The sequence below is a fragment of the Apus apus genome, chromosome 1, assembly GCF_020740795.1.
Source record: "Apus apus isolate bApuApu2 chromosome 1, bApuApu2.pri.cur, whole genome shotgun sequence".
Lineage (NCBI taxonomy): Eukaryota > Metazoa > Chordata > Aves > Apodiformes > Apodidae > Apus > Apus apus.
In genome coordinates, this window is record NC_067282.1 from 169,239,588 (window position 1) to 169,253,694 (window position 14,107).

Here is a 14,107-nt window from a genome sequence, read left to right on the forward strand (position 1 = left end):
GAGAGCCATCCTTGTTCAGTCTTAAGAGAAGGCCAGGAAAAAAACTAATAGCTGTTTTTAGCTATCTGGTAAGATACAGAAAAGACAGGGCCAGACAATTTTAAGGTATGTTCAGCAAAAGACTAAGGGGCAACAGACATCAGCTTAACAGGAAAAAATCTGATTATGTATTAGGGAAGAATGCTTTGACAACAAGGGTGTTCCAACACTGGAACACATGGCTCAGAAACCCTATGGAATCCCCTTGTTTGGAGTATTCAACACATGATAGGACTAGGCTCTGTGCAGCCTCCTCTAACTTTAGAATTTGGCCTAGAGTACTCTAGATGTCCCTTTTAACCAAAATTATTCCATTATTCCTATTCCCCAAATAGAAGTCTTACATGTAAAGACATTTTTTTCAACGGGATCTCTCATTATAAAATACAATTTATCAGTCTAAAAACAATTATTGAAACTAGTCAGCTATGCTACAAAGTATCATTTTAAAGAGGGAAAGCAAATGCCTTTCTGAGGTAGTTAATATATAGTAAGAACACATTACAGCTAATACTGAAAACCACAAATGAATTCCTATAGAATAAACGCTAGAAAAATGTGAACTAATGTAGAACCTAAATGATCTGAGGGGGAAAATACCCACTTGCTCCTCTGCTACAAGTAACGGATGTGTTGATTCTTCACCGACAGAGGGGAGGCGTGCACTTCCGACAGAAGGATGTCTGCTGGAAGGATGTGATGAAGCATCTCCAAAAGATGGATATCTGGGATAGCCATTAGGTAAACTTTGTGTATTGAACCCAGGAGCTGATTCAATTAGAAAACAAGCAAAACCATATTAAAATAGAGCATTATACTGTATATGAGTAAGATGCTTCATATCTTTGGTTTTGATTTTCAAAAGAGAAATTAAAATATGTAAAACAGTCTTAAATATTCACAACGTTCAATCTTGCTGGGGGGAAGAAAAGGGAAACCAAATTGCAAAGTATAGCATCACAATATTTACTGAGAAACATGTCTGAAGCAACCACTGAGATCTAGGTGTATTACACACCACAGTCGTCCCAGTAAATTCCCTCTCCAACTTCTCTTTATACAATTAACAACATCTCCCTAACAGGGACTTACTTATTTAAGCTTCCATTTTTCTGAAATAATCACTAACCTGGAATTCCTAGTTTGAAATATCAAGCCCTAAAAACCCTCTCTGGCTTAAATATCTGCCTTAAAACTCTCTGATCTGGTCTTTTTTAAAAGACTTCATTCTATCCATCCATCCATCCATCTACTCACAGCAAAAGAGAGATTCGAAACCCACTATAGATGTGGCATTCCTATTACTTTGTTTTCTCAGAAAAAGGTTGGAACATTGCCCAACATAAATATTTCTCAGAAATGCTACAATACAGCGATATACTATAAAGCAATTCAAAATAAAGCAGTGTTCTTATGCAACAACTAAGTTCCCAACATTTATTTCTGAAAGCTGAAGAACTTGACTGTGGCAGTTTTCTCCCAAGACTTAAGATTCTCAAAAGAGACTCCTCAGCAAGTACCTCAAGAGAATGCATTACTGGTAATTAGCCTCTTAGCTGAAAACAGCATTTAATTTACATTAAATCTTTAAGTAATTAAAAAGAAAACTGGTCATCTGATAGTATAACCATACTTACTGGTAGGCGTTCGAGGAGTTCTTGGAGCTTCCAACTCAGTTTGATGATTATTCCTTTCTACTACTGGCTCTTCTACCACATTTATGCTATTATTCTGCATTATCTCTTGCAGCATATTAAACAGCTCTTCTGCACGGGCACATTTAAAGGCAAAGATTCCTATAAATACACAAGAAAAAAAATCAAAATCCTTGAGTGTAAGAAACACGCTTTGCAATGTATATAGCTTTCAAACAATAGAACTGGAATCCCCATAACGAACACCTGTGAAGGAAGCAAAATGTTAAGAAATTTTTATTGCACCAAAACACACAAAATTACTGTGAGAACCTTTAAAGTGTTTATCTAAGACAATAATATGTTTCCATAAGTTAAATTAGAACAAAAAACTGACTCAATGAAAAGCAAAACTAAGTTTTGAGTGCTAAATGAGGGGGGGGGGAAGGCACAAAACAGGACAATAGTTTTTATTTTTTTTTATTAAGCTGATAAAATTATACCTGTTAAGTAAATCAATCAACCAATAAAAACACTAAATGAAACTACTGCGTTGCTACAAGTTCGTACTTTTAAAATCAGATTTCTATTGAATTACCATAAACATAAGATACCTGCACAACAGGAAAGAAGGACTTAAACACTGGGTAAAAGTGTAGTTTCTTTAAAAAGATTAAAATTAAAAGCTAGTAAGACAAACTGTGCGATACAGACAGTAACAAACCAACTGCTTTAGGCTAAAGGAGAGACACAGAACACAAAGTCAGCAGCAATACCATGTAAGTCGTGTGCGTATTGTGCCACTTTGCCTTTAAACAGCAGGGAGTGCCCCAACTTACCCTCACCAGCAAAGTCCCAGCTTTGGATTATTCTTCCATTGAAAGCATGAAGTTAAAGTTGACATGCTTGTTAAACGTGGGTGCAGGTGCTCATTTTTTAAAATGAGTATTACAATCTTAAAACACTCTTTAATAAAAACTACCTACCTATATAGTTAGTTCTGTAAGTGCAATTATGTTAATATGCTGGCAATCACTATCACCATATTTACTTAAGGATGCAGAACAGTGACAGATCAGAACTATCATAAATGCTCCACATGGCAGTAGTTCACAAAAACCCAGCTGGGAATATACCAAATGGGCTAAGAGTAATGACACTCAACAATTAGTTGATGCTGTGAATAAGCTCCATGCTTGCAAGACAGCAGCTGTAGAGATGCTTCTAGTACATGTCCCCAACCCATGATCCAACCCAATAGACCATCTTTACTTTTCTGTGTATTTCTGAAATTTCACACTGGATACTTAAAACTTAATGGACAAAAAATAAAATTAAAAAAATCTAGGTTCACAAGCTTAAAGAACCTTCCAGCATGTTTCTAAGAAATTCAGTTGCCTTTATCTTTGTTTAAAAAAACATGCTTCCAAACTGCAGATTCCTTAAACTATGAAGTGAACCAAATTGGCACTGACCCTGCAAGCAAAAACAACTTGACGAAACTTTTATTTTTATTAAATAAATTCAAAATAAATGCCATGTGATCTGTCATTTACACAAAACGGTGACACGCCAGCTTCTCCACGTTTTCTATCCTGAAGTATCTATTAGCTGTGCTCCCAAAACGTGTTCAACATTTTTTAATACCTAGCACAAACTCAATGTTTCGCCATCAGAGCATTCTGACAACTCATCAATAGATACAATTTGAGATTAAATGGAAAAAGCAAACAAGAATATTGACTAAGGCAATCAGTAAAAGTTGCTGGACAGTATTCAGGGTATTCTTAATGAAAAACTTCTTGGTCATCTCCCCAGGTGAGGATGAAATTTTGCAACTGTGCCCATAAAATCAAGTGTAGGTGTCAGGAACAACGCTCCTCTGCAAAAAGGCAGCAGAGAACATTTTCTGCCAGATTTCCTTTTTCTCAGTAGTCAGAGTATTTTAATATTATGTAAGGAAGGCAAGAAACAAAAGAGGGAGGAAATGGTTGCTGCTTACAGAGTCTGCTTAATCTTTTCTATTAAAAAAAAAATAAAGGATTTAGAAGCAAAGCAGAGAAGTCAATTAGACTCAGTGGAAAAATTCTGCAGACTTGCTAACAGGCCATGGAAAAGAACTTTCAAAATAGTACTTTTTATTGAACCTTATTAGTATCTATTTTACATGTTTAGAAGAAGCAGTAAATTAAACCTGAAAAATCAATTAAAGTTATTTTCTCCAAAATAAAGTTTATTTCTTTCTTCTTAGAAGCCTGAAAATTTAGCTTAATATGGGGTATGCTGTAAACATCTCTGTTTCTCATAAGGAGATTAACTGAGAATGCCTTTAAAAATCATATAAAAAATAACCTCTCTGCCTTTACCTCTGCTTGGACAATGAAGATTGACCAGCTTTGATTACAATCAAGTACTTAATCTTCTTGATTTTTTAAAGTGTTGTTTGTTTTTTTTTTATATGGCAATTGCTAAAATCATTATTAGGTAAAAACACTAGTAAATGCTGCAAACCTGTGAGAAAATTAAAATGCAACTTAATTTCACCATGCGTGAATACATAAGAATTCTAACGACACACAGCTTCATCACGGTAGACAGACCCAAAACAAGGCTGAGACTTCAACCAAAACAGCAAATCCCTTGGGAACTGCTGCTATGTAGAAAGAGAAAAAAGCCTACATCTTCTCTACGTCATCCCTGGGAACCAACCTTGGCCAAGGCAGGCACGATCTGGAAACTGGAAAGGTAACCATCTTTTTCCAATTAAAGCTACACAGAAAATAACTGAGCACAGCTGGAGTTTACACACCTCATACAAAAATATGTCAAAATTTGAGAATTATGTCATTGATATAAATGAAAGTGGTATTTGTTTTAGAAGAGGATGAAACACAACTGTGTTACTTAAGACAATAATAGGTTAGGGATATCCAGTTCATACCAGCGCTCTCTTAAAATCTAAACATCAGGAATTCTTACAATTCTGAGGAGAATCATCCACAGTTCCAAGTTTCACTGCCCCTCCCTGAAAGTCAAATCAACCTCTGAGGTAGGAGTATTTCCCTGTCAAATCACCTCTTAGGTTGACCAGAAGTTTCCACACATACAAGCATGAAGTGCTCCAGACCTACAGCAACTCAAATCCACAGTTAACCATAAGACCATTCCTCTTAAGTTACCTTACTTTTTTCAAGAAACCACATTCACATGTAAACTATTGCCTTTATAACCCTTGCCAAAGGAGAAGAAAACATTTTTTAAAAACAAAATTGTCTTCCAACATCAAATAAATTTCCAGAAAGCTTTATATACAAAAATTCCACATACCTTGTCCAGTTTGACACCTTCGGCCACTTTCAAAAGAGAAAAGATTCGAGTCATAGCCATAGCGACGGAGACAGAGGTAGTGCCATTTTACAGAGTCCCTTTTACGCGTGTACAAAATTAGTTCTGTGTCTGTAAGTTCCATTATGCCAGAACCCAGTTCATTACCATCATCATCCACATTAATAACCTATCAAAAGGAAATTAAATAGCATTAAGTACTCTTTTGAGCACCAGTACCACTACTAATAATGTTTCACTGATGCGCTCCATCTGCTCTGTCATATTAGTTACAACCTTTGAGGTGAAAGTTTAAAAAAACCCCACATCTCACCAAACCAACCCAGAATTAAAATAATACATATTTTAAAACAATATGAAGGAGACTGCATAACATTACTGTAAAATCTGAGGAGAAATTGGAAATAGAAGAGATTCATAAGCTAAACTGGCTTGATGTACATATTCTAGTATTTCCACACAGATAAGGCATACCCCAGATAATGGAATCTTTCAGAGCCCCCTTTTTAAAAAACATATTGATATATTTGCTTTGTCATATAACCCCACTTACAATTGGAAAAAAAGAATAAAAAAGGATAAGGGGCTCCAAGATAAAGCTTCCTTCACATGCTTGTATAGCCTTGCACTATGCTGAATCACCAGATAGTTTTAGATTTTTTTTCTGCCTTTTTCAAGTCAACAAATAATTCAAATAACCTGTGGCTATCTTGTGTGAAAACACATGTGTAACGCTTAAATTCTTACTCTTTCTGCTTTAAAACCAGTTTGAGGTCATCTGCATCCTTTATAGAATTCAGACAACATATCTTTTACTCTACATGTATTTTATTTCAGAATGCTGCTTTCAGTGCAATTCTTACTTAATAAAAAGGCTACCAAAAAAATCTTCCCTATGGTATCAATTAATGTTATTCCTTAAAGAGACATTTTCAACTTGAAATCTAGTCAATTGAAAATAATTAGGAATAGTTTCATCAGCCAGAGGCTTATGCCAACTTTCTTCATTTTGCAAATTACATCCTTTCATCTTCTCCTCTCCGCTGCTAAATTAGCAACCCACACACACAATAGAGAAACTCTACAAGAAGAAAAATACGATCTAGTTATACAAAGTCATGTCAAATGCATAAAAAGCAAGAAAACAGAAAGATTATTTTACCCTTCAGCTTTTTGTACTGATAATATTAAACATTTCCAGAAATTCCCATGGCTTTAAAGCTCATTTCTCTGCTGCCCTAAGGCAACGCATGAATCATTTTCACTATGGAAGCATTACATTCCTTTGCCAACTCACAGAGACAGTTTGGAGCACAGAAACAAATCTGACTTGTGTGACTATGCAAAGGTATGTTTACTTAAAGTCACTTACTTCAGCAACTTCACGTTGAGCATGTTAAGCACATGAACAAGTGTTCACAAGCTTATAAATTCCAGGGATATAAGGGACAGAAGCACGTTTATAAATAACATTTATTCATGTAAAGGACAAAAGTTCTCAAAATGCTACAATCATTGGTGATTTTCAAGTAAAACCAGCAGTCCTAAAAATTTCCATTGCTGACCCCGCATCCAGGTACATAAGCACACTTCTCCAATAGCTCCTCCTCACTCCCTTCCTAGCTTCCATAACCTGCCAGAGGCAACAATGCTTACTTGGGCTCTACCAACTAAAATGGAGATGGATCAAAAAGACAAGGCTTCTTCTCCTTTCTGATGATCAAAACTGACATAAAAAAGCCTAGCCTGCCTAGTGAATTACCGTCACTGCTGGTAAGAAAGGATTTCTCAAAGGGGCAAGAGAAACCTGTAGCCACAGACACCTGCAACTCTGCAATGATTTAACCACTGACCCTACTTTCATATAATTTTTTTCCATCATAAACCTACTTCACAAGAAAGCAACAAAATAAGTAACCGCATACCAAGTCAGCTTACCTTAAACTTGTTTCGATGGTTATCTGGGACAGTTTCTTTATCTGGACAGCTACAACAGCTACCCATGACTTCTTTAGAAGACCATGTGATCTCTAAAGGGAGTAAAAAAACAAAGAACAGAATGACCATTTAAATTAAGTAAAAATAAAGTATCATCGACAAAACAACCCAACACAAATTGCTCTCTGAAATTACAGTTCTTCATTATTACTTCTCCAGTCATATGTAATTTTTTTAAAAAAATCAACATTAATATTACAAATATTTTAAAATACTTAAGATTTGCCATTAAGGAGTGGCAACACTGAGCTGCTGATGTCCTACTGATAATTCAACTTGAGGTTACTACCAAACAGACCCATTTGATTTGTCATCTTAATTCCCATGGTAGCAGCTTGAGGGAAAACAAAAAACAACTTACTGGGTGCAATTCTCATCTCCTAAACCAGAGCCTGTACACAAGGCAACTACCAGGACTCCAGCACCCTCTAAATGAGCCCTCCCCAGCTCAGACTGCTGCGCACAGCCCTAGTGACACCCATGCAAGCCCTGGGCTGTAGGAGGTTACCAGGCACAAGCAACACAAAGAGCCCACACGGCAATCCTGAGAGGCTGCCCTGGCTTGGGCAGCTCCAGGGCTGGCTCACCATAGAGGGTGGAGGTGTTCCAGGACTGGAGGCCTGGCAGCCGTGAAGCCAGGCTCTGTGCTTCCACTTTTAAATACTTCCCATACAGCAATGTACATAAAACTATGTAATCGAAGTCAAGGGAAGGAAAAAAACCTGCATTCAATACATTTAAAAAAAAAGTGTTTCTATTAAGTTCAGTTTGGATTAAATTGTGTTATACAGTCTACTTCATTAGCTATAAAACAGCAAAATATTCAACTCACACAGAACAGCATGGCTAAATTAAAGAAACCAAAAATAAATATTTGGTGGTTTTTATATTTTCCTTTAAAGTTTTTTGTATATATGGTAAAACTTTCATAAAACAGTATGATAAAATGTTCATAAAACAAGTTTCACAACTTGCTTCTCCTCCTTCTACCACCTTGCAGAGAGCGGCAAGTCTGGTATTTCTTTACTACAAAAAAGCCAGACAAAAAACTTAAACCATTTACATCATCTTTATATGGGCTAGGAACTAAAATTTCCACTACACAAATGAAAAGTGGGGCAAAATCCTGGAAGAGAGTAAGCTAGCAGGAGATATGACATTAGGAATCAAGAACAAGGAAGACAGAACTGGTTGGTTAATTTTACCAACTAAAGGGAAAAAAAATCTGATGTCACCTTAGGTAAACTGGGACTTGCCTTCTAGACAGGCATTTGTATTAGCATGCAGCAGTATTATCCAAGTAGCACTTTAGTCTGCTAAGAAATAAGGTGCAAGGAATACAACGAAGAGCAGCTAACTCTTCCTCTCTTCATGACCAGAAAAGCCACTTGAGAGATACTACTACCATAGAGAACTTATAAATTTGTATAAATCTGCCAGTAAACCCCTGCAGAGATGAAATGAAGAACTGAACAGAATGAGTAACAACATGGCTTAGATTAAGCCAGTAACAAAGAGACAGAGCACCAGACAAGTAGTCAAAATTGGGGATTCTCTAATGTAATTTCTGGCCATAACATGAAAATGTGCGTTAACTTGACAGACTTTTTTCCCAACTCAAAATGGAACTAGGAGATTGGCTGTTTGCTTCCACTGATGAAGAGAGAAGCTATGCTACACACAACTGTGTTTTTGCAGAGTGAAATCCTCAATTTTATTAATCAGTCTCAATTACAGACTACTTTTAATAGCCTTCACACATACATCCCATTGTTACTTTAACTATTCCATTGTTTTGCTTATTAATTCTGCCCGTTTTGATTAGAAAGGCAGATACAGCTAATAACACCTATTCCTAATTTCCTACCCTGGCACCCCACAATGCCTCATGACAGTAATGTTCAGATCTCGCTCTTGTTAGTCTACTGATGCTACCCTATTTATTCTGAGGATTCATGGCTAAAAAGAGCAACATGTGAAAACAAATGCAATGCAGATTAGCAATGAATATGTAAGTTTGCAACAGGTTTTCAAGCCCTGGTCCATGCAGCAGCCGTAGCTGCAGAAGATTCTAAGTAGCCTTCAGGCACAGATGCTTTCACTTAATAAAGCTGAGTCTCAGACTTCCCCAAATGCTTAGAAAAAGTGGAACAGAACTAGATAGCAGCATGCTGTTATAGAATCATGATTTCCTTTGCACTCAGCATAAAATAACAGATCAAATCTGTTGGAGGCAGGTGCCAGCAAACTTAAAAAACAATAAAACCAACATTAACTGCAAAGTAGTTTCAGAAAAATCACTTGAGTTGCAAGTAGAAAGATGTAGAATATGAACTTGTATGAACCATAGCCACTGTATGCCAAGAACAACGAAGAAAAGGCATGTAATTGTGTGCTGGGTCAGAGTGGTGGGGCTTTGGTAGAATAGGAGGGGGAGCAGGGGTGGCATCTAGGAGAAGCAGCTAGACACTTCCCCAGCTCCAAGTCAGAGCTGCCACTGGCTGAGGCCAAACCCATCGGTGATGGCAGTCACCTTTGCAAAAGGATATGTAAGAAGGGGAAAAGATACTGCTGGAAGACCTGCTATGGAGAAAGGGGTGGGATGGGAGAGAAACACCTCTGCAGACACCAAGGTCAGTGAAGAAGGAGGGGGAAGAGGTGCTCCATGTGCTAGAGCAGAGATTCCCTGCAGCCCTCAGTGAAGACAATCATGAGGCAGGCTGTGCCCTCATAGCCCGCAGAGGTCCACGGTGGAGCAAATATCCACCTGCAACACACAGAGGACCCCACACCAGAAAAGGTGGATGCCCAAAGGAGGCTGTGACCTGGTGGGAAACCTGCACTGGAGCAGGCTCCTGGCAGCACTTGTGATCCCATGGAAAGCCTGCACTGGAGCAATCTGTTCCTCAAGGACTGCACCTTGTGGGAAGGACTCATGCTGGAGCAATTTGTGAAGAACAGCAGCCCACGGGGAAGGACTCAAGTTGGATAAATTCATGAAGGACTGTCTCCTGTGGGAGGGCCCCCACACTGTTGCAGGGCAAGTGTGTGAGGAGTCCTCCCCCTGGGGAGAAAGGAGAGGCAGAGACAACATGTGATGAACTGACTGCAACCCCTATTCCTCATCCCCCTGCACTGAGGAGGAGGAGGTAGAAAAATCAGTGTCTCATTATCCTACTCTGATTTGACTAGTAACAAATGACATTGATTTTTTCCCCCCTGACTCTGTTTTGCCCATGACCGTAATTAGTGAGTGAATGCTCCCTGTCCTTGCCTCAATCCATGGGCTTTTTGTGCTATTATCTCCTCCCCATTCCACAGGGGAGAAAGACTGAGCAAGCAGCCATGCAGTGCTCAGTCACAGGCTGGGCCTAAACCACGGCAAATCATACTTCAGAAAACCAAGAACTGCAATGTTACTTCAAAGGAGAGAGGTGAAGCAAGGCTATGAGGAAGAAATTAAACAGCTAGGGAACTCACAGAATTAAAAAATCACTCACCTAGATTTGGCCATTAATATTTCCAGCCTCTGCTGCAGCATCAGGGCTTCTGTCATACTCAAAGTGTCATGTTGTCTTGTCACAGAACTAATAATTTGACCTAGAACTAGAAGAGTATATAAACATGTAATTTTTCTTGTTTTTAAGATGCCTGTTAGTAAACTAACAGACATACTACTTTTTTTTTTTAGCAGTATTATGTCAAGTGAGGTCTTCATGGCTAGGATGCATCTTAAATGGAGTTTTAGACAAGAGAGTGGTCTCTTAGAGCTTCGCCAACATTTCAGTGCCTAGCTGGTGTCACAATGGGGACTCCACTCATACTCCCCTCTTTGCACAATTTACTGTGTGGAATTTACAGATGTGAAGCTGCCATTATCCTTAGCACATACTGTACCACACCACAGCAGACAAATAGAACAACTACTCTTGCCTAACTGCCTCTTGCTTATCCTACCCAACATACACAAATGCTGACTTGTATGGCTAACACATCACCCTTTCTCCACTTCCCTCATGATGCGCTCCATGATATTAACCATAAATTGCTTGCTTTCACTTCACCCCCTTATTCCATGGATTACTCTTATACTAGCTATCCACTTGCATTTATCACTAAAATCTCAACTGCTGCTTCCATTAGGCCAACAGTTGGCAGGCTCCATTCTCTGTTTGTAAAATTGCCAAACAAGTACTTGATGTTTCCTTTGACGCTGCTTCATAAACACAAGTGAAGAGCTAAATTCTCAGTAAAATACTTTATTATTAGCCCTTCTTATCTGCCTTTCAGGTTGTCTTTGCAAACTTGTTGGAGACCACTGGCAACTCTGCTTATAAATACAGCCACAATTCTTTGTATTTATCTGCTGTCCTCTGCCTTGCACTTGAATTAAAAGCATTTTGGAAACTCAAAGCACTCTTTTGCATAGTATCGAGTCTAAGGTAGTCCCAAACTCATCTCAGGTCCTTAGGGGATAACAGTTGCAGAACACACTACCTGTGGAGGGACTGTGCAAAAGAACAGCAGAAATTCAATACTGGCACATGCAAAATAACACACTTAGCAAAGGAGCTCTACCTGTTAGGAAATATCAGTCAATGCAGTTCAATGAAAACACTAGCTCAAAAGCTATCATAAAGCAAAGGAAACAGAATTATTTTAAAAGAACTAAAAGAATCACAACAAAAATATAAGTCTATTGCATGAATCCACAGTACAGACACAGATGTAGCAATGTATGCAATCATTCCTCCCCGCCAAAAAAGAGTAAAACCAGAAATTAACTATTTGGACTGCTCAGCCTGGAAAAAGGGACCACAAAGGACAGAAAAAAAGGAATACAGAATTATAGGTGACATGGAGAAGATAAATAAAGCACAAGTATTTTCCAAATGCAAGAATCAGGGAGCTACAGTTGACATTATTAAGAGGCAGGTTCAAAACGAATACACAAAGTAATTTTTGCATGTAGTATTTAGTTAAGCTTTGTGATCCACAACATCTTTTGGGAAAAAAATTGTTGCAAAAATCTAAAGACTCAGAAAATAATTTGACAATTGCAAGCTCCATTAAGAGCTTTTCAACTCGAGGATGTCATATCTGGCTCAAAAAGTCTCTAAGCCGCAGATATCTAGAACGGTCTTAGGGAATGATCAATAAATTCTTCTTACTATTCCTTTCCCTATATACTTATTATTGCCTGTTAGAATTTATAATTTACTGTCAGAAATAGGATACTGGACAAGCGGATACTTAAGTTTGATCCAGTAAGGCCATTCTAGTGAACATAAAAGGATGACATGGACTCAGCGTAATTTTTTTAATGCACTGTCATAAGACAAAGAAATTATTAACAACTTGTATTTAACTTGAAACCAAAACCTGGATTTAACAAAGGTACAGAAACATAAACTTGTTCATACATCTGCATACACATACTAAACATAAAGATCCTCTGGTGTGCATAAGTGGTATTTAGTATCATGAACTTGCAGGAAGTCACATACCCTTCCTCTAACTTATTTGCCCTTTAGCCACAAGCCTTCTCACTCTTAGCCAAAACTGTACACACCTGTATTCAAACCTATCTGTCTGCAACACACACAGATTCTGGTTTTGTGATGGCCCTACCCAATCTAGCTGATATTATTTAACTATGTTTTTTGATCAGGTTAGATTTGTGCTGGCTTAGAACACCAAACGAGCTCAGTAGAAAGTTTCACAAGTGCCAGAGCTAGCTGGGGACAGAATTACAGCCTTAAGTCACCTCTGCCGACTTTTCAGTAAGCTTAGCCCTTTCACTAATTACTGGCATTTACTTAGTTTACCAAATTCCCTGCTAAAATCTTCAGGACGGGAGAAAGAAAAGGGAGCAGAAAGCCTGACGCGTCCACTCTGGTGGAATCTTTCATGTAGTCATTAGAAAAATAATAAAAAAATTCACAGGCAAGCTACACTAATGCAGGTGTGTTTGCACTAGTATTTACTCTGGTATTTTTCTAGTAAAGTTGGAAAGCCCTCACATGATTTGATGTGACTCAACAGACTATCCTGTTTAAGTTACCTTAGAATAATTTTTCAATTATCTGTTAAACAGAGTTTTTAATGGATAAAAGAAAGCTCACAGATTTACAGCACCTAACTTCTTTTAAATGTAAAGCAATAACAAAATCCTCCAACCAGTTGTTTCCAATTACAAGCTGGCTATTTACTCTGTTTGGGATTTTCTCAAATCTTCCCAGATTGCAAAATATTTACCCAAACTTAAAACATACAAGGAGAAGCAGAGATTTTCACAGTCACAACCCTAAAAGTTAATCTTTTCCGTTATGTCTACAATGTCAAATTTAGGAGCTGTAATTTCCCGTTCATGAAGCATCAGAATTGGCTGGGTGCAGTCATGCAAGGAAGGAGAAGGGGACAGAGTATTTTCTGCTTCTCCCTAACACATTCATTATTGCACTGCATGGTAAAAATCTCAAGCAAGACAAACCAGGACCAGCACTTACCTAAACCTTGTTAACAGGAGTGAAAGTCAGAAGTGCCAGAACCTTAGTAAGATTTATTACTTTGCTTTGTAAAGTAAAACATGTCTCTCTCCCTCACAGACTAAGCAGTGGCAGCAAGTTATGCAAACCTCTCAAAATTCAAGGAAAACAAGGCATCAGTGTAAACACAGTAAATATTACTCTTTTTTTTTCTTCTTTTTTAAAGTCACAGACAAAAGCTTGTAGAAATTCTAGCATTTTCAATTCTGTTGTCTGCCTAGGTTGGGAATGGTCTGAGCAACACGTGTGTTCCCCTTGTGTAAGAAAGGCCACACGGACAAGCTGCAATCGTACTCTCCCTTTCACTCATGATAACTGGCCATCTCATTAAAGTCAGCTCACGACTTCAAATCCAGTCTAAAAACTGGCATTAACTTAAGTTCTGCATGCTCTGGTTGCAGAATCAAACATTAACTTTGGCTGATATTTTCTGTACACATTAATTCCTAGCACACACCTTGTAAAAATTAAGAAAGGAAAAGCATCCCTCAGAAGAGGTAGGGAGAAGCAAAGGTGCCTTGTCTCTAAACCAATATGCTGCAC

General features: G+C 38.0%; 1 protein-coding gene across 2 annotated transcripts in view; it reads right to left on the reverse strand.

Moving 5' to 3' along the window:
• FRS2 (fibroblast growth factor receptor substrate 2) overlaps window positions 1–14,107 on the reverse strand; it is a 54,663-nt gene that overhangs the window by 9,037 nt on the left and 31,519 nt on the right. Inside the window, exons 2-6 of one of the 2 annotated variants that reach the window (XM_051631109.1) lie at window positions 10,517–10,622; window positions 6,957–7,048; window positions 5,001–5,187; window positions 1,677–1,835; window positions 644–807 (exon numbers count right to left, since the gene is read on the reverse strand). In XM_051631109.1, coding sequence (XP_051487069.1) covers window positions 644–807; window positions 1,677–1,835; window positions 5,001–5,187; window positions 6,957–7,022 — 576 coding nt within the window. In that variant the 5' untranslated portion in view covers window positions 7,023–7,048; window positions 10,517–10,622. The remainder of the gene's footprint in view (window positions 1–643; window positions 808–1,676; window positions 1,836–5,000; window positions 5,188–6,956; window positions 7,049–10,516; window positions 10,623–14,107) is intronic. The other variant, XM_051631116.1, reaches the window with a different exon arrangement.